Genomic DNA, 17,530 nt, shown 5'->3' with positions numbered 1-17,530 from the left:
GGTACCAACTCGCAAGCATGAGACATGCAAGCAGCTTGGACGGCCAATAGAACAGAGACTAGGGCCTGTGTGTTACCAGGTGAGAGATTACAAAGAGTATACATGACATTGTTGTGTACATTCAACAAAACCTCCGGGTATAGTGTTTAAAGAGGGTATGGGTAACCGCAAACGCCAACTGTGAAATGTGCTAGCACCAGTCTAGTAACCAAACAGAAGACTTGAGAAAATCTGACATAGGAAATGGAAACGCAAGGAAAACTTTTTTTAGCGTCTGCTGCTCCTGGTGTTGTTGCGACTGGGCCTATCGTCTCTGCGGCGGTCATCTCTATAGGAACGTTGAGTATCCTGTCGGTAACCCATTTCCTCATCTGAGATGCGCTGGCCACGGTAGGATTTCTGTGGTCGGCGCACATCGTCATACTCATCGTTGAAGGCGTTGCGTCGGTCTTCGATTTCGTCGTCAAAGTCAATATAGACTGAAGCAGGACGAGGTCGTGATTCCCGAGGCATTTTGGCTTCGCGTTCGATCAACTCCTTGGGCTTGTACACCTTGTCTAGGTGTTGCTCGAGGAGACGGACGTTTTTACCGTTGGCTTTGATGGCGGCGCCGGCAAGATCACCGAGAAGTGGAACGAGACCAGCGAGAAAGTCAATGGCGGTATTGACCACCATCAGAAGGATAACCGTGACAGGCAGGCCGCATTCGACCTTCATCATCTGGCGAACAAGGTTGAGGGTCAGGGCGGCAGACATAGCGTCACCAGCGGCAGGGAATAGGCCAATCACCGAAGACCAGCCGAACCGAATTCCCATAAAGGAAAAGAGAGCGTAGTCGAGTCTGTAGGCGGACTTGCGGGCTTTGGCAAGGACATCTGCGTCATGTGGAGGGATGTAGCTAGGAATTTCCTTTTTGACCTTTTTGGTCTTGCCAGGCTTCCTTGGGTGTGGGATTTCCTCGTAGAAGGGATCCTGCGCTGTCGTTAGTATGGTACTACACTAAGGTGGATACAACACGAGATCTCGACTTACATATGGGCCCGATGCGCTCTTTCCCCGGTACTTTTCCATCTCCTTGCCGAGCGCCTTTTTCATGGCATATTTGGCTACAAGATTCGCCATGGTAGGTGGTGGATGTGAATGTGCGTGTGTTGGGTAAAGAAAAGGGGCTCAAGTAGTTTCTGATGGGCTTCTGGACAGAGGCCTTGTACGGGCCTTTAAAGACCGGAAGGTCTTTGAAGATGAGGCGAGGCCTTTGACGTGGTGCTGCAGCGCGGCTGTATCAGAGCGCGCGGGGTGGTCTGGTTGGCTACGACGTCTTTGGGCGGGGAAATGTGAAACGGGCGCGTCGCTGGCCTATGTATAGCTGTCGAGTGTGGTCGCGCAACAAGCAAGCAGAGGACTAATTCTGTGGAATGTAGAGGTTGAAGGAGCGACAAGAAACAAAGATAACGGGCCTACTTAATGAATGGGTAAGGGCGCTGGCGGTGAAGTCAGAGCTGCCCTGATTGTGTGACGATCCCAGACAGTCCAACGTCATGGCTTCTGGCCATGGCAAAGCGAAATGCTTTAAAAGCACAGCCACAGCCGCCACACCCACTGCACATCGATCGCCTTCGCCGACGCCCAACCCGCCGCCACATGTCAACCCTCCGATAGGCCAGCCTGCCATCAACACTACAAAGCCCATCCACGCTTTTGCTTTCATTGCGGCTGTGTACTTACATCCATATGCTCCCCCGCATCTAGACCACTCGCTATCTACTGCTGCTCTCGCCGCCGCCCGACGCCCGCCCGCGTCCCCCCGCCACCACGCACGACACCTAGCTGCCCGCGGCATGCTCGACACGGGCCAGACATTCTCCCACAATGACTCCCACAAACACGACACTAGTTGACTGGCTCGATGATCTCTGCGTGCGCTTCATCGTCAACCTGCCCAATGAAGAATTGCAGTCGGTCGAGCGCATCTGCTTCCAGATCGAGGAGGCACAATGGTTCTACGAAGACTTCATCCGCCCGCTCGACCCAAACAACCTCCCCTCGATGCACCTGCGCAAGTTCTCCCAGCTCATGTTCCAGCACTGCCCGCTGTTTTCTGCCTACTCAGAACAGCTGCACCAGCAGGCCTATGAGCAGTTTCTCGCCTACAAGACACGCGTCCCGGTGCGCGGGGCTATTATGTTGAACGAGGACATGACACATGCTGTGCTGGTCAAGGGATGGAAAAAGGGTGCCAAATGGAGCTTTCCGCGTGGAAAGATTAACAAGGAAGAGACGGACCTGGATTGCGCCGTCCGAGAAGTCTGGGAAGAGACCGGCTTCGACCTCAGGGAGGCTGACCTAGTCGAGCCTGACGAGAACATGAAGAAGATTACCGTGACGATGCGTGAACAAAGCATGATGCTCTACGTATTCCGCGGAGTGCCAATGGATGCGCATTTTGAGCCACAGACAAGAAAGGAAATCTCAAAGATCGGCTGGTACAAGCTGACCGACTTGCCTACCCTAAGGCGGAAGAACCAGACCCAACCACAACAGGGGCACGGACAGGATTTGATCAAGGAGAGCAGTTTCTACATGGTTGCTCCCTTCCTCGGACCTCTAAAACAGTGGATAAAGCAGCAAAACAAGCTAGGGAGACAAAGGCTACGGAACAGCGCACACATTACACCAGCACAAGTGGCAGGTACTGATGACGAAGATGCTCAGCCCGGGATCTACAGAAGTACTGCTGGCCAGATTGCAAACAATACACAGTCAAATGATGATTTCGCCAACATGGTGGCCCAGCTAGGTCGCACTCACCGTCCAAGCGATACTCTGCCAGAACTGTCTGGACAGCAACATGCATCGCAGCAGCAAAGCCAGGATCCTGCCGAAGCACTTAAACGGCTACTTAGTGTGGGCATGCCATCTTCGGCAGTAGAAGCACCTGGTAATCCAGCTCCGAACCCGCAGCAGGCTAACCCACTTCTGGCATTATTCAAGCAGGGCAATAGCCAGCCCGGAGTGGGCCAGCCCCAGACACCATTCGAGCAGATCATGTCTACACCTGTGCAGCCGTCAAGCCCCCATGGTCAACACCATCCTCGGCCGCCACAGATGCAGAATATGGGACCTCCGCCACCGTTCTACACACCTCCAGGACCTTCAAACCATTTCAACAATATGCAACATCCACAACATATGCAGCATCAGTTCATGCAGAGTCCACCCCAACATCCAGGTTCAATGTACTCACACCAGCCCCCGACGATGCAGCATGCATTTGACCAGCGAAACCCACAATTGTCCCATGACATGAGTGACTCTCAATTCGCAGGAGGTAACGGAAGGCCTGTCATACCTCCTGCATCCAAATTACCTGCTCCCAACCTCAACCCGCATGCATTGGGCTTACTGAATTCTTTCAAATCCAACAACCGGCAGTCTCCTGCTCCCCAATCGCCCCAGACAACCGTCGCTGCCCCACTGCACCGAAACCAGCAAACAACTCCCAGGATAGAACATCCTCTCCCTCAGCATTTGCCTCATGGACTCGTTTCGCCGCATGGACAACAATTTTCCGCAAGTCCGCCACACTTTCAATCACCGCGATTTCAGTCGCCGCCAATTGCCTCTAACTTTGTGCCGGAGCAACCGAAGCCAAGGAATCTTCACCAAGATTCTTTGTTGTCGCTGTTCAGGCCTACTCCTCCATTGGCAAGTCCTGAGCCGGCACCTGCAGAGCTGTCGGCATTTCCTACAACTCCAGCTTTTGCTTCTGCTCAACCGGCTGCAAACCCCTCCGAGTTGCCTAACACAGGCGTGTCAGGTACTCATGGCGCTCTTCCTGCCAGGGCGAAGATTACGTCGGCCACCGTGAGTGGCCCAGTGAACGCTCCGGACTTTGACACCATGAAGAAACACAGGCAGTCTGCAAACGGGAGTTCATCTGGACATTCACCGGCCACGAACATGCCATTCATGCCTCAGCAGATTCTCAAGCGTCCTCCTCAGGCTTCTCCACAAAGTATTACAAAGGTTTCTCCGTCACCCCAGCAGCCGACTGAGGTATCAGCCTCACCTCAACCGGCATTCAAGCCGCAGATCCTCAAGCGTCCTCAACAGCAAGAGCGGAAACCAACGCCTGACGGAAAGAGTTCGTCTGGACCAGGTACGTTTCAATTATTTAGACTTACCTGCCATATTGTGCTAGATTCGTATACTGACATTGATGTTGCAGCAGCACCCGTGACTAAACCCACACCGCACGCCCAGGGGTTGTTGGATATGTTCAAGGGAAACTCGCCCCAACCCCCTCCCGCTCAACCAGCAGTCTTACCATCTCGCTCACCGGTGCCTCCACCCGGATCCGCAATGGACCGCCGCGACTCTGTCCCTTCAGACCAGAAAAATGTACTGCTTTCCCTCTTTAGTAGCAAGCCGTCTCCTTCGCCGAATTCTCAAGCGAAAAGTCCAATACCCCCAGCGCGCTCCCCTTTTGCGCCTACACCAAAAACGTCAATGTCGGGTGTCATCAGTCCAGTCAGTCCTTTGCCCACAAACGGCAGCGCTGGTGCAGTTAGTCCAGAAGGAATGGCGAATCGTAGTAGGATTAGCAGTATTGGAGACGGAACGGCTCCCAGCATCGTCATTCCACCTCCCACTAGCCATCCGGTGGACAGTGCAGTAGGCATGTCACGGGGAGAAGGTATGAACTTGGGTGGTCTTGGAACTCAGGGTTTGCCCGGAAGTGCGATTGAAGGCAAGAGTCCTGTAGATAAGACATTCTTGTTAGGTTTCTTGGAAGACGTTGCCAGGCGCGGGCGTTGAATTTCTTTTTTCTCGGATGGATATGCATTTTCTGGAGTTTTCTTTTATTCTTCTCATGTTTTTTGTAAATGTCTGGGTATTTTTTAGGAATGAAAAATGTTTGGTTTTTTGGGGAGATTTGTTTGCAGCGTCTTGAGAGAGATGTGAGAGTTTGGAGCGTTGTCATTGCTCATTGGTCTTTGCAATCGGATCGAAAGTTTATCACGAAAGGCGAACTTGAATAAGTTCAAAGGGCACAGCAATCGTAGTTTTCCCTCCCCCTTTTTTCCCTCCGTATCCAAACCTTATGCAATTACCTTACTCGCACCCTCTGAAAGCAAGCAAGCGCCTTCACTCATCACCAAACATAGACACACTTAGAATACACATCCATTACACACTGACCTCCCCCAAGCAAAAATAAACCCAAATACCCTTTAACCCCCGAGCCAAGTCCACACCCGCCCCCCTTCCGATCCCACTACCATCGGAACTAGTCCCAAGCGCCCCCACCATCCCCTTCCTCTCTCTCTCTCCCTCTCTCCAAACAAGTGGAAGGCCCCAAAACAAGGCCCGCCTCAAACCCCCCAAAAACCGAGGCACGTGCCGTGGACTCCTCGGCGAACTCTTTTACCTTTTACCCCAACGAACCCAACCCGAATCAAAAAAAATCCCCCCCCCCCACACTAGTATGACTATCGGAACTACGGCTTCTCGGATTGGAAACGGCGCTGCGACACTTGTGATTCCAAAAAAAAAATAATGTCCTGATCACCAAAGTTTATGGAATTCGATTAGGTGCCCGGGGGTAGTCAAATTTTTTTTGACAAATTTTGATTTTATTTTTTGAATTGTGAGGCTTGGCTGTGTGTCGTGTCGTCATTTACTTGGGAGTGGGTGGGTGTGTGTGTGGCGCTTTGTGCATGGGGAGTTTGACAAAACATTGTGTGTGTAGAGCGCGATATGAGAATAGATTCGCGGGTGCGAAACAATGGGTTGGTCCTTTTGTTTTTCTTGTTTTGTTCTTGGGAGGGTTGTGGGTGTATCGCGCGACATGTGTGTGTGGACGCGTATTGGATGGGTGACACTGACATTGAGTGACACTGGCGCTGGGATGTAGGTTGTATCAGCGGTGTGTGGCTCAAGGATGGGATTTGTGATGTGCCTGGTAGGTTTTCATACAGTTGGGTCTTGGTTGCGGTAAAGGTAAGGAGAGCGTTAGAAGCGATGGAGGAATTGCGCGTCATCGGATTGACAAGTTCCTGGAAAAAAGGATGGAGAGGTTGGTGTCGCGACGTCTCACGCGTTGTAAGAAGCAGAAAAGAATTCGATGGATTACGTTGCTATCAAGGTGAAAAGAAAAAAGGGTATGCGCGCGTCAATTCGAGAGGCTAAGAGAGCATGTTCACCATATCACAATTTTCTGGAGATAGGCACACACAAATGATAATGGATGTTGAATATAAGTTTGCAATGTACAAAAAGACAAAGTAGAAAGAAAGAGAGCAAAAAAACTATGATGCAAAAGCTTTAGCTACACAAAAGGTCGAGCCAGGGTATAACTTCGCATGTCCTCTGTGGGAGAAATAGAGTGAGCTCGAAAATGCAGACGAAAAGCGCCAGAAGCAGTGCGTGTGTATCTGCGTGAGTGTTATGTTGTGGGTATTATTCAATCCGCTTGATTCCAGTCGTGCCCAAGCCCAATGCTGTTTTCGCCAGTTCCCGTAACCGCGCAATGAAGATGCAACAGAAGTGACGCTAATCCAAGGATGAATGCAAAAAATAGTTGGTGTTTATGTCAAAGTAACAGGTAGTTAGGTGGTCTGTAAAAAACAACTTGTCAGGCTTTACAGTGCGGCGTTCTGGCGGCCCCTATCTAGAATCTCCGAAGGCACTGCGCTTCGTGTGCTGAATCGTACTTCAGTTCCCGGGTGCACTTTGAAGATTGGTGCCGTTGTCTGCGTGTCGTGTCTCTGATGCTTGATATCCCTTCCTACAAGTCCACTCTTGGTGCTGGGTTGCCTGGTAATACCATTTGCGTTCTTGGGAACAGAGGATGGTAGGGCTGGCATTTCAGGAATGTCATCGTCGGAATAGGTAGTAGACTGCGTCATGCGGAATTGCTGCTTGAGGCGTTGCTCTTCCACGCGATTAGATTGCTGGTTAACCCAAGAGTCGACAGTGCGGAAGCGAGGAACAGAAGAGCGCGATGTCATAAAACTCTCACGGGCAACTGACTGTGCAACGGTATCGCGGGACGGGTCATGAGGTGTTTGAGGAGCCTGCGAATTTGTCCAGCTGAACCTGCTTGCCATGCCTCCTGCACCTCCGAACCCAGGTCGCTGAGAAATGGAGGGACGGTTGGAGAGGAACTGACGGAACGATGGAGGAGCTGGGAGGTTACTTGGTGGGCGCGATGGAGTGTCGGCAAATTGCAAGTCCTCGTCGTCGTCCAGTGATCTAGTGTTACGGGTTGATGCGCTCCGCCGTTTACCTTCAATCGGAAAGCTGGGCGAGACTGGCGTTTGGTTGTCGTCTCGCGAGAGAGCGTCGTCAAAGAAGCTTTGGTTGCCGTCTCTAGTAGCGGGTTGACTGAAGCTGTCGCTGCGTCCAAGTGGTTGCAGGCGCTTCTGTGATGACGTCGAGCTAGATCTTACTGGGATTGCAGCTGGTCGAGGGGGGTCGATTGTATCGTTCATTCCATAACCGCGTTCATCGTCAAATGCGTATTTCTTGTCTTGTCCGTATCGAGAGGACAGTTGTGGTGGTGGACCACTGTGAAATTGCTGTTTACCCTGCTGGACAACATCCCTCATGGAGAGACCACGTTTTCGCATAGTGTAAATGGCAAGCACTACCATGACAATGATGATTGTTGCACCTTTGTTTCTGTTAGCGTGACCCTAAACAAACAAGATATGCAGTCTCTGCGTACCAATGGAACCAGCCGCAATGAGCAAATGCTCAGTTGTTTGCGAGATGGGGCTGTTATCGCCGGATCCCTTCTCAGCGAGAGGCGATGGTGACATTCCCATTGATTCGGACGGTTCGCTAGCAGCGAGAGCAGCTGGGGTAGACTTTGGGATAGACTTTGGGATAGACTTTGGGATAGACTGTGGGATAGACTGTGTGGTGGTGGTCGATGGGTTTACGAGCTGCCAAAGTTAGATTTGATTTTCAATGGCAGTGCTCGTCTTACAGCTCCAGATCCTGGCGACGATCCGATTGAAGGGGTTGACGTTGACGTCGGCGCCGAGTATTCGTATTCATCGTCCTCGCTATCGGAATCCGTGTCGTTGGGGTTTGGTTGGGGTTGCTGTCGGCGCGAACGAGATCGTCCAAGTATGCGGTTGATAGTGGCCATTGGCTCTTCCGATTGCAGCTTTCTCTTGTGCTTGACTCCATCCTTGTCGACAACCACATAACCAACTCTGTTGTAAACTCCAAGGAGCCGTGTAGCAGGCATTGTGTCCGAAATGTGATGGCCTTTTGGGATAAGGAGAGCCCCTCTCAGTCTTCCTGCCGCTCGATTCCTCCACCAGACATAATCCGCGCAATCGACCAGCGATGTGAAAAGCCTTCGCGATCGAAGATGGGCTCAAGTCCTAAGGCCTGGAGGACTGCGACCAGCGTAGTCGGGGTTCAAGATTTGGGGTAAGGATGGTGTTTGGGTGAAGGAAGGAATATGAGTAGGTAGGTAATTAACAACAAGCCCGCCAGCGGAACAAAGGTCAGAAAGGAAAGGAGCGTAGGTCAGCAGAGTAGCAAGGAAAGTCTGGGCGAACTCTCAAGACGAGACACGTTCATGCAACAGGCGCGAGGGGTCGCATTTGAGAGAGCGCATGAAGGAGGCTAGTGCTGAGTCGCTCCTGGTCCCATGTCAGTTTGGAGAGAGGTAAAAGAGTGGGGCCGGGAGGAGGATAGGAAGGGCGAATTTAGCAGCAGTTGGCAGCCGAAAAGACTCCAAAAGGCGGGATCAGGTAGCCACGGCGTGCCAAGGACGGCCGAGTACGGTTAGGTTGACAGAAATGAGCAGTAAATTGGCCCGGGAAGCTTTAGATACCGTCTTAGAGCTGTCTCAGGGCGCCATGGTCGGGTTTCAGCGCCCGTCTCTGGAGCAGATCAAACGCCACAGGGGTCCGTGGTGAGACTATCGGTCGGCCTGCAACTATTGGATATCGAGGGCAGCTTGGTGAATCGCAGATGGAAGTCAAGCCTTTTCATAGTTCCCCGCATATAGGTGGCAGTGGGTTGTTTGCATCTTGTGTGGTGTGCAGGATGCAGGAAGATGCAGCGGATGAGGGCTGTGCCGTGCAGTAAGGGAGGTACAGGTAGACCAGCCACACATTTGCGTCGTACGAGGGCAGAAGGGCACCGCTGCGCCTCGCCTTACCTTGCCTTGCCTTGCTCTGGTCCGTCGCTTGTTGCTCCACCCGAATCTTGCGTGCGTACGGACAATACGACCGCGTTTAGGGTCTGGCCGCCGCCGGGATCCGGCATACGCCATCGGCTCTTTCGCAGCCAGAAGAGCCAGAGGCACCCATTGTTTCGAGCCAGGGCGCGCAGGGGCGGATCAACTGTTTCCTTGCTGAGGCACGGGCGCCTTGGGTGCCGCGGGAAGATCGACTGTGCTCTGGGGCCCAAGCATGGAGTAATAATAAAACAAAGAAAAGTGCGCGTATGGCAGACAGAGCAGACATCGATGACTAGTGGCAGGCCAAGTGTGGCGCGTCATGTGGCGGATGTGGCAGTGGAGCGGCGAATGATGCGGCCGTGACGCGTTTGGCTGTGCCGAACTCGCTGAGGCTGAGCGCATTCCGAAATGTCCGCTGGCGCTGCTACGCCCCCTCCAAGGCTGCAGTGCACCATCCGCTCAGTCATCCGGCGGCAGGAGGAGCTGAGCAAGCAACAAGTCCTAGTGCTATATAATATTGTGACGCGACCCGGTTGGTCCGATTCTGCCTTCACTCCTACACACACATTCAGCTCAGCCGACGTTACAAACATACCCCTCATCAACCCCTCACCAAGCCTATACGCGCACCCTCTTCATTTCTTCTGACCACACACACATCCTATCCACTTGATACACTCAATATGTCCGGCCCTTACGACCAATACAACCAGGGCTATCAGCAGCAATACCCGCCCCACGGCCAGCAGCAGTATCCACCTCAGCAGGGTTGGGACCAGGGCGGATATCAGCAGCCTGGCTACCCACCACAGCACCAGCAGGGCCAAGGTTATCACGACCCGCAACAGCAGGGCTACCAACAGCAGCAAGGTTACAACCAGCAGTATGGCGCACCTGCACATGGCGGTTTCCAGCACGGTCAGCAAGCGCCCTATGACCAGCAGCAGGGGTAAGAGAACATGCTCCCAATCAAAAATCGGTCATGATGCTCACGCCATTTTCAGTTATGGCCAACAACAGCAATACCCGCCATCAGGCCAATACCCTGGTCAGCAGCCGTCGCACCAATTTCCCCAGCAAGGCGCCTATCCCCAGGACCAGTATCCCCAAGGACAGAACCCATATGGCCAGCCCCAGCCAGGCCAACACGGCCCAACAGATCCCAATGCACAGGCCGAGGGCGATCGTGGACTGATGGGCGCTCTCGGTGGTGGTGCAGCCGGCTACTTTGGAGGTAACAAGATGGGCGGCCACGGCATTCTCGGTGCCATAGCAGGCTCCATCCTCGGCAGCAAACTCGAAGACAAGCACAAGAAAGGAAAGCACGGCAACGGCTACAACTAGAAGGGTAGTACTAGACCAAGGGCTGCGTCCTTGAACTGATGCGTAATGATTTTTCTATGTAACACACACACGCGTTCTATGAATAGGTGGGCTTGTCTTTGACACAAGGGGGAGAGGGCGTTCTGGATCACATGTTGATTTACCCTATAAGGGGGGGTTATAGCATTGTTTTTTTGTGTATAAGCTTTTCATGCATCTAACCTTTTTAACGCCCTTTTCCACGTTATACTTTTATTCCCACAAACGAAATGAATTAAACCCAGTGAGATTGCATAAAGTTCAATTACCACACAAACCCTCCTTTCGCAAGATCCCAGCCGTCAATCATCGTGGGCTTCAACTTATACACGCGTCATGAGAAAGCTTTTATGTTTTTTAAAATTCCCCCGGTCTCGAACAAAAAACTTCCATGGTTTGCGCTGATGTCAACTTATCAACCCGAAACAAACACTCGACCACCCGTCATGTCCAACGGAAACAAAATTCTCCATTGGGTATGTAACACGAAAGTGAGATGTTTTCTTGGTCCCTACCCCCCCCCCCTTAGTCTTGGTCCAAAGAGACAACCAAACAGAGAAACAGAAAGAAAAAAAGGTGACGTACATAGCCGCTTTGTCCCCTAAATACCATTACCGAATCACCGAGATGGCGCATTTTTCTTTCCAAGTCGGAGGGAGGGGGGGGAGGGACGCGGACGTTGAAACACGACAGTGACCGAGAACAATGCCGGGGGGGGGGGTTATTATTGCACACTCACACTCTCACACCACACGAAAGGTGAACCAACCAAATCGAGCTTCCTTTTCGCATACATATTTACGGTCTTTAACAGCCATTTTACCTTTCCTCCCCTTTTTTTCCCCATCAAATAGCAACACGAACCAATCGGTCCCCGAACCTACCATCCGATCTCAATGCCGCGTCTGCATTTCTCCTGTCATTACCTTGGCGCGCCCACGCACCCACTTTGACGTAAGGGGGGGGCGCTGGGGGGGTTTAGGTGAAAGGAAACTCCGATACGTCTACTAGATCGTTTATCTGCAGGTACCCGTTGTTTTGAACTTGTGCCACGCACACACCCATACGCACTCCCGATACATGGACGTACGTCACTTTTACGCCCTGTTGGAGGGTAAGTGGCGTGTGTGAGGGATGCGGATGGGTTCCGCGGGTCTGAAGGGGGGAGACGAGACGGGTGGGTTTTGGGCGCTTTTTGGGGGGGGTGGAGAGAGGCGGTTTGAGTACGTATGCTTGTGTGTCTGTGTGCGGGCGGAGTAACGGATGGTATGTGCATGTGTGTGAGTGCGGGAAGGGAAGGATCCGGATCAGGAAGGGGCAAGGGAAGCATTGCGATGTCTCTCGCTTCGCTTTCTTTCCTGTTTCTGGTGGTTTACGGTTTTCATGTGAGGGTCACGTGTCGGGTTGCTCTGTTGCGCGACGCGTGTCTTGGGTTTTTCGCTAGTGGGTATGACCCGAGGCATCTAAGGGGGGCGTCTCTCACGCCACTTACTGACATACCTACATACTTCTGGGTGTCGGTAGCGAGGCTTGGTTGGATCAGCGGGGTGATTCCGCTGGTTTGACAAGGTGGGTGTCGTAGTGTAAAAGCTAGATATCTTGGCTGTGTCTTGAATAGACGACACCAGCTAGTTAGGTTTGTATAGTTGTTTCGTTTCGTTTTGCAGAAGGTTGGGAAGCTTTGCATCTCTGTACTAGTACAAATGAATGTGATTAACGTGTGACGTGACAGCTCGGTTTCTGACAGATGTCCGGCTTGAGGGTAAAACAAGTCTAAACTGAACACCATAGATGATCGAGATAGATTGTCGACGGTTATATACTTGATGAACGCGGCTTGCTTATTGTTGAGTAGGTAGATCCTGGGTATTTGTATTTGGTTGTCGGATCCTTCTAGTCTTGCTATCCACAGGGCATCCCTAAACCGCATCGTAAACACCCCAATCCTCAAATCTCCAATCTTTAATACTGTTCACCCACGAATCCATTTCCATCAGGGCCGCACCCCCCACTTGACAAGGCAACATCATGGTGGCCGACCGGGTAATTGTGGTTATAGTCGCAGCCAGAACCAATGTTTGGGTTAGAACCACTCTGGCACTGTAAACGTTTAGCTGATAGGAATGATATTCAATCATATGCTACTAACACAGTACGCTGCTCTTCCAGTACTTGGATCCGTGTTTGCGCCGCTGGTGCAACAGTAGCTACCAGTGACGGGGGCTGAGGCGCTGCTTGTAACTACAAACGTAGCAAAGATTCCGACGAAAGACGTGAGTTTCATGGCGTTAAAGATATTACTAGCAATCAAACTATCGGTTGTTGAACGGATATGGGGGGAAATGGTACTTATTCTATAGATATTTATGTTTTTCTGCTATGTATAAAATGAAATTCTCTCCACTCAAACACGAATCGACTAAAATGAAATTGTTCGAAGCGTGTAAGCATATTGGGGTTGCTGGAACTTCGAACCTCGTAAAAGCAATTATTGTACGAAACTAGCAGGATATACATACTAGTGCAAGGTTTTCGACTAGAAGAGTTTTATGAATATTTAACTTTACAGAACTCTTTTTTAATAAACTTATGAATATAACTACACCTTTCTCCCCTCTGTACGCACCTGCGCATGCAAAAAGGAGCTATAGGCTACCAAATTAGATGTCAATAAGTCACGAATACAGATGAATCCCTCATCTCATGTACGAGAGCTTGCGATACCATCCGGGTCTGTGCGGAAGAAGCTATTGCTAATGTCGATCGTAATCGTGTTAAATGCTGACGCATATACGTAACACTACCTTATATAGAGAGATATACATGAGTCGGGATATGAGATTTTTTTTTGTAAAGTGAGAACTCTAATTGATTGTAGATCCGAGAAGAGCCGGTGTAAGGATAGAAATGCTGTGTTTTTTCTTAGTAGTATAGTGACCTGGCTGATGTGTGGGCAACCGTGAACAGGTACAGTGACAGTATCCCATATTTTCGTAATATTGTGATTGCTACTTACAGCTCGAAAGTGGCACTGAAGAGAAGCAACTTTACCTGTATACTGTTCTGTCGACCCATTGCTGTAAATGTTGGTTGCTCTGACTGACTCAACCTATCTGCCTAACTCGGCTGGCACGGCTATTCTGACTGCTTGATTTTACTCTGTGCATTAACTGATACAGACTGTATGTGAAGTAAGCAAGACACAGCAATTAATTTTTTCTCAAAGAAGTACAATAGTCGACCAAGGAGAATATTTTGAAAAAGCTTCTTCGACACTGAAACTGGGAAATTTGTTCTGTGATAGCTCCGGAAATCGAAAAGCAACTGGCTTGTATACTGAATCTGACTGCCCACCACTTTGGCTGCTCGAGCTGATGGATAAGAGCATGTCACGTGATATATACTGAACTGCCAAGCAACTGGTGAAATGACAAAAGCCGGAGAAAAAGGAGAAGCAGTGGTAGAGTAGGAGATGAGAGAACAGTGTTCCGAGAGTTGGAAAGAGAAAAGCAGTGTAGTCCGCACCACCCCTAGCCTCGCCACAGTTGCTCGATATACTAGTCGTGTCGTGGTCCAAGAGTAGTTCGTGTCAGTGTCTTGGAGTTGATCATGTGATCATGTGACTAGCCCCAAGACGGGCAACACTAGTTTCTCGGCGCAGATTGGACGAATGGCCGGGCTGATGGACAAGCCAGGCGGATTTTACTCGATGTCATCGAGTAAACTGGCTACGCTGGCCGCTGACTGGCCCGGTAGGCGCCTCGGTACCCCACATTATCTTTATCTTCCTTACCGCAACCCGCTATCTAGCGAGCCCTGACATGCAACCTCAACAGACCATGGTGCCTGAGATAGTGGGTGTATCGCATCTCCGACGACTGGCCGTGAGCCTGGTGACATGTTTCCATCGAGTCAACTCTCCCCAAACCTTCTGCAGTCATGCTCCTATCGCGGAGATATCAGTCCAAGTGCGGCATCGCACGCCTCTTCAAGTGCACGCGATACGGTTACCGGCAAGGGGGCGCTGCGTCATACGCGGCACATCACCACCCATCATGCGATGCTGCGCATGGCCACGCTGCCGAGTCTTGAAAATCCTGCGCTCTTGGACCGCATGCGTTCAGCTGGTCTGTATCACCAGGGCCTCTTATGCGAGGGTATCGAGTGGGCCAGTGACGCTACTCGAGCATCACAGAGTTAGGTGGAGCACATCGCGTGGGCTATCTCGAGTCTAAGATAAGACTGCCGACAACGGTCTCTCCCACACCAACGAGAACAGCAATGGTAGCTAATCACAGAGACGATCTTAGATGCTTCATGTGTTGCCTTGTGATCCTCCCCAGCATTTAAGATGGGCCACGCCCCGGTTTTAAGATCTACCTGCAGTCAAGATCGAGGCTCGTCTTCGTAGAGAGTATCCTAGAGCAAACATTAGACATCCTTTTTTTTTCCCTTTTCCATAGTCTTACCCGTTCCGCGGAAATCAGCCACCGTGGATCCCGAACGGCAGCCACTTTTACCCCAACCCTCTTCAGGCGGAGACGCACCCAGACCTTCACTCGCTTCTGATAAACCCCCACGTCACACAAGCGGGGATCTTGATCCATACCAAGCTACGGCCTCGAGCAGCCGGAGCGAAAGCTTCTTAAGGCCTGTAGTGGCCGCGACAGTTTTTCATTCCAGCGACGAACCGTTTTTCGCAAATCGCATCATGGAAAAGGTCAAGAAGTCAAAGGTCGCCCATTGGGCCAACAAGCTCGCTGTCGAGAGCGAGCCTGGTCTCACCACGGCCCAGCTCATGCTGTACAACCACGATCTGAAGCCTGTATGTTCTGGCCGTTGCTTTGGAGATGCTTTGTTTTCTAACATCTCCAGGTTGAACCTGAGCGCCGACAATGGGGCGCATGGAATTTCGTCGGTTTTTGGGTTGGTACGTCATCTTGCCTCACGCGACAATGTCAATTATCATAGGCTAATTCCCCCACAGCCGACTCCTTCAACATCAACACATGGATGATTTCTTCCGCCAACATTGTCGACGGGCTTTCCTGGTGGCAATCATGGATTTGCGTTTGGGTAGGGAATTTTGCGATCTTCCTGCGATAACACACGCTGACTCAAATAATAGCTCGGATACTCAATTGCGGCTTGCTTTGTCTGCATGACAGGTCGTATCGGCGCGACATATCACATTTCGTTTCCCGTTGTTAATCGCGCGTCTTTCGGCATTTGGGGTGCGCTATGGCCTGTGTTCAATCGCGCAGCTATGGCCAGTATCTGGTATGGTGTGCAAGGATGGATTGGCGGAACATGTGTGCGCCTGATGATCCGAGCTATCTGGAACAATTGGCGAAATGTAAACTCCCTTTGCCAATTTTTTTTTGACTTTTTGACTAACTTTTCTTTTCTAGGCCGACACTCCTGGAGGAGGAGGCATTGCCAATGGCATCCCCAATTCTGGCACCAACACTGTCGCATTCGTCTCTTTCTTCCTTTTCTGGGCCGGATCCCTCCCGTTCATCTATCCGCCGGTTCACAAGATTCGCCATTTGTTCACCGTCAAGGCCTTCTTTGCACCCACTGCAGGAATTGCCTTTTTCATCTGGGCGATTGTACGAGCAAAGGGACTGGGTCCTATCGTTAAGCAACCTAATGAAGCCAAAGGATCTGAGCTGGGCTGGCTCATGGTCAAAGGCATCATGAGCGCCATTGCCAATTTCGCTACTTTGATCGTAAACGACCCCGATTTTTCACGTTTTGCGAGGAAGCCTTCAGACGCCTTTCTACCGCAGCTACTTACCATTCCCATTGGATTTGCAATCACCTCTTTCATCGGTATCATTGTATCGTCTTCTTCGACCGTCATCTTCGGGAAAGCCATCTGGAACCCATTGGACCTGCTCGAGCAGTTTCTCAACGAGGGAGGATCAGGTCAACGTTTCGGTGTCTTTGTCATTGCTGCTGCCTTTACCCTCGCACAACTTGGTACCAACATTGCGGCAAACTCAATCTCCGCCGGCACTGACATGACGGCTCTTGCGCCACGCTGGATCAGCATTAGACGCGGCGGTTACATTTGTGCGCTTGTCGGTCTCGTCATGTGCCCATGGAACCTCCTCGCCGACACCAACAGCTTCACCACCTATCTCTCCGCATACTCCGTCTTTCTCTCCTCGATTGCAGGCGTCATGATCTGCGACTACTACATTGTGCGTAAGGGCTTCTTCCAAATTAAGGATCTTTACTCTGGCAAGAAAACTGGTCCATACTACTACACCCTCGGTTTCCACTGGCGCGGTTACGCCGCTTACATTGCAGGTGTCGCCATCAACGTGGTTGGTTTCGCCGGTGCCGTTGGCCGCAAGGTTCCCATTGGAGCCCAACGCATCTACGATCTCAACTTCTTTACTGGATTCTTGGTTGCCAGCATCACATACTGGGTACTTTGCAAGATCAGCCCCATCCCTGCTACGAGCGATGTCTGGATGGAGGTCGGAGATGAGATTACGGATGTCAGTGTTGCGTATCATAGCGATGATGGGGAGCGATATGATGAGGAAGTCATGCATGGGGGCAGTGGGAAAGGCATCAAGGAGGATGCTCCAACCAAGCACTTTTAAGTGAGGCTGAATATGTTGTGATTTGTGGATGTTGGTACTAGATGGAGTTGATGCTTTGTGGGTTTCAAGGGGCGAGAGATACCAGACCGTGCCCAAGGTCACTGTCGTTTTGATTGCTATGAAATATCTTATTCTGAACACTCTTATTTGCTGGTCGTCCTCGCATGTTCTTATTTGCTGAACTAGAGCACTGACGTAATTACTTCTAGCGCCCAGTAATTCCCCTTTTGGCAAAGAATAAGAATGCATGCATGCAGGTCGAGAATGGGTTAGCGTATCTCCTTAGCGTCCGGTAATGTCTCACAACTCGCAACTCGGTAAGGCTGTCTCCTCGTCA

At 51.2% G+C, this 17,530-nt stretch overlaps 7 protein-coding genes across 7 annotated transcripts; 3 read left to right on the top strand and 4 right to left on the bottom strand.

Moving 5' to 3' along the window:
- Nucleotides 1-267: 267 nt before the first annotated feature.
- COCCADRAFT_8215 (uncharacterized protein) lies at nucleotides 268-1,122 on the bottom strand (the record flags this gene model as incomplete). The annotated part of the gene is made up of 2 exons (XM_007717913.1): nucleotides 268-972; nucleotides 1,033-1,122. 2 exons carry the CDS (start codon nucleotides 1,120-1,122, stop codon nucleotides 268-270), a joined length of 795 nt encoding a protein of 264 aa, XP_007716103.1.
- A 747-nt stretch (nucleotides 1,123-1,869) lies between these two features.
- COCCADRAFT_8214 (uncharacterized protein) lies at nucleotides 1,870-4,818 on the top strand (the record flags this gene model as incomplete). The annotated part of the gene is made up of 2 exons (XM_007717912.1): nucleotides 1,870-4,159; nucleotides 4,229-4,818. 2 exons carry the CDS (start codon nucleotides 1,870-1,872, stop codon nucleotides 4,816-4,818), a joined length of 2,880 nt encoding a protein of 959 aa, XP_007716102.1.
- Nucleotides 4,819-6,644: 1,826 nt separating this feature from the next.
- COCCADRAFT_106125 (uncharacterized protein) lies at nucleotides 6,645-8,263 on the bottom strand (the record flags this gene model as incomplete). Its single annotated transcript, XM_007717911.1, has 3 exons — nucleotides 6,645-7,678; nucleotides 7,733-7,952; nucleotides 7,997-8,263. 3 exons carry the CDS (start codon nucleotides 8,261-8,263, stop codon nucleotides 6,645-6,647), a joined length of 1,521 nt encoding a protein of 506 aa, XP_007716101.1.
- A 1,631-nt stretch (nucleotides 8,264-9,894) lies between these two features.
- COCCADRAFT_8212 (uncharacterized protein) lies at nucleotides 9,895-10,555 on the top strand (the record flags this gene model as incomplete). Its single annotated transcript, XM_007717910.1, has 2 exons — nucleotides 9,895-10,160; nucleotides 10,216-10,555. The coding sequence occupies 2 exons, from the start codon at nucleotides 9,895-9,897 to the stop codon at nucleotides 10,553-10,555; spliced, it is 606 nt and encodes a 201-aa protein (XP_007716100.1).
- A 940-nt stretch (nucleotides 10,556-11,495) lies between these two features.
- Nucleotides 11,496-11,849, bottom strand: COCCADRAFT_106104 (uncharacterized protein; the record flags this gene model as incomplete). Its single annotated transcript, XM_007717909.1, has 1 exon — nucleotides 11,496-11,849. The coding sequence occupies one exon, from the start codon at nucleotides 11,847-11,849 to the stop codon at nucleotides 11,496-11,498; it is 354 nt and encodes a 117-aa protein (XP_007716099.1).
- Nucleotides 11,850-12,535: 686 nt separating this feature from the next.
- Nucleotides 12,536-13,207, bottom strand: COCCADRAFT_29349 (uncharacterized protein; the record flags this gene model as incomplete). The annotated part of the gene is made up of 3 exons (XM_007717908.1): nucleotides 12,536-12,673; nucleotides 12,723-12,927; nucleotides 13,200-13,207. The coding sequence occupies 3 exons, from the start codon at nucleotides 13,205-13,207 to the stop codon at nucleotides 12,536-12,538; spliced, it is 351 nt and encodes a 116-aa protein (XP_007716098.1).
- Nucleotides 13,208-15,284: 2,077 nt separating this feature from the next.
- On the top strand, nucleotides 15,285-17,193 carry COCCADRAFT_106095 (uncharacterized protein; the record flags this gene model as incomplete). The annotated part of the gene is made up of 5 exons (XM_007717907.1): nucleotides 15,285-15,398; nucleotides 15,449-15,503; nucleotides 15,561-15,649; nucleotides 15,702-15,929; nucleotides 15,985-17,193. 5 exons carry the CDS (start codon nucleotides 15,285-15,287, stop codon nucleotides 17,191-17,193), a joined length of 1,695 nt encoding a protein of 564 aa, XP_007716097.1.
- Nucleotides 17,194-17,530: the final 337 nt, after the last annotated feature.

This window comes from Bipolaris zeicola, assembly GCF_000523435.1.
Source record: "Bipolaris zeicola 26-R-13 unplaced genomic scaffold scaffold_202, whole genome shotgun sequence".
NCBI lineage: Eukaryota > Fungi > Ascomycota > Dothideomycetes > Pleosporales > Pleosporaceae > Bipolaris > Bipolaris zeicola.
This window is presented reverse-complemented; position numbering and strand designations above follow the sequence as displayed.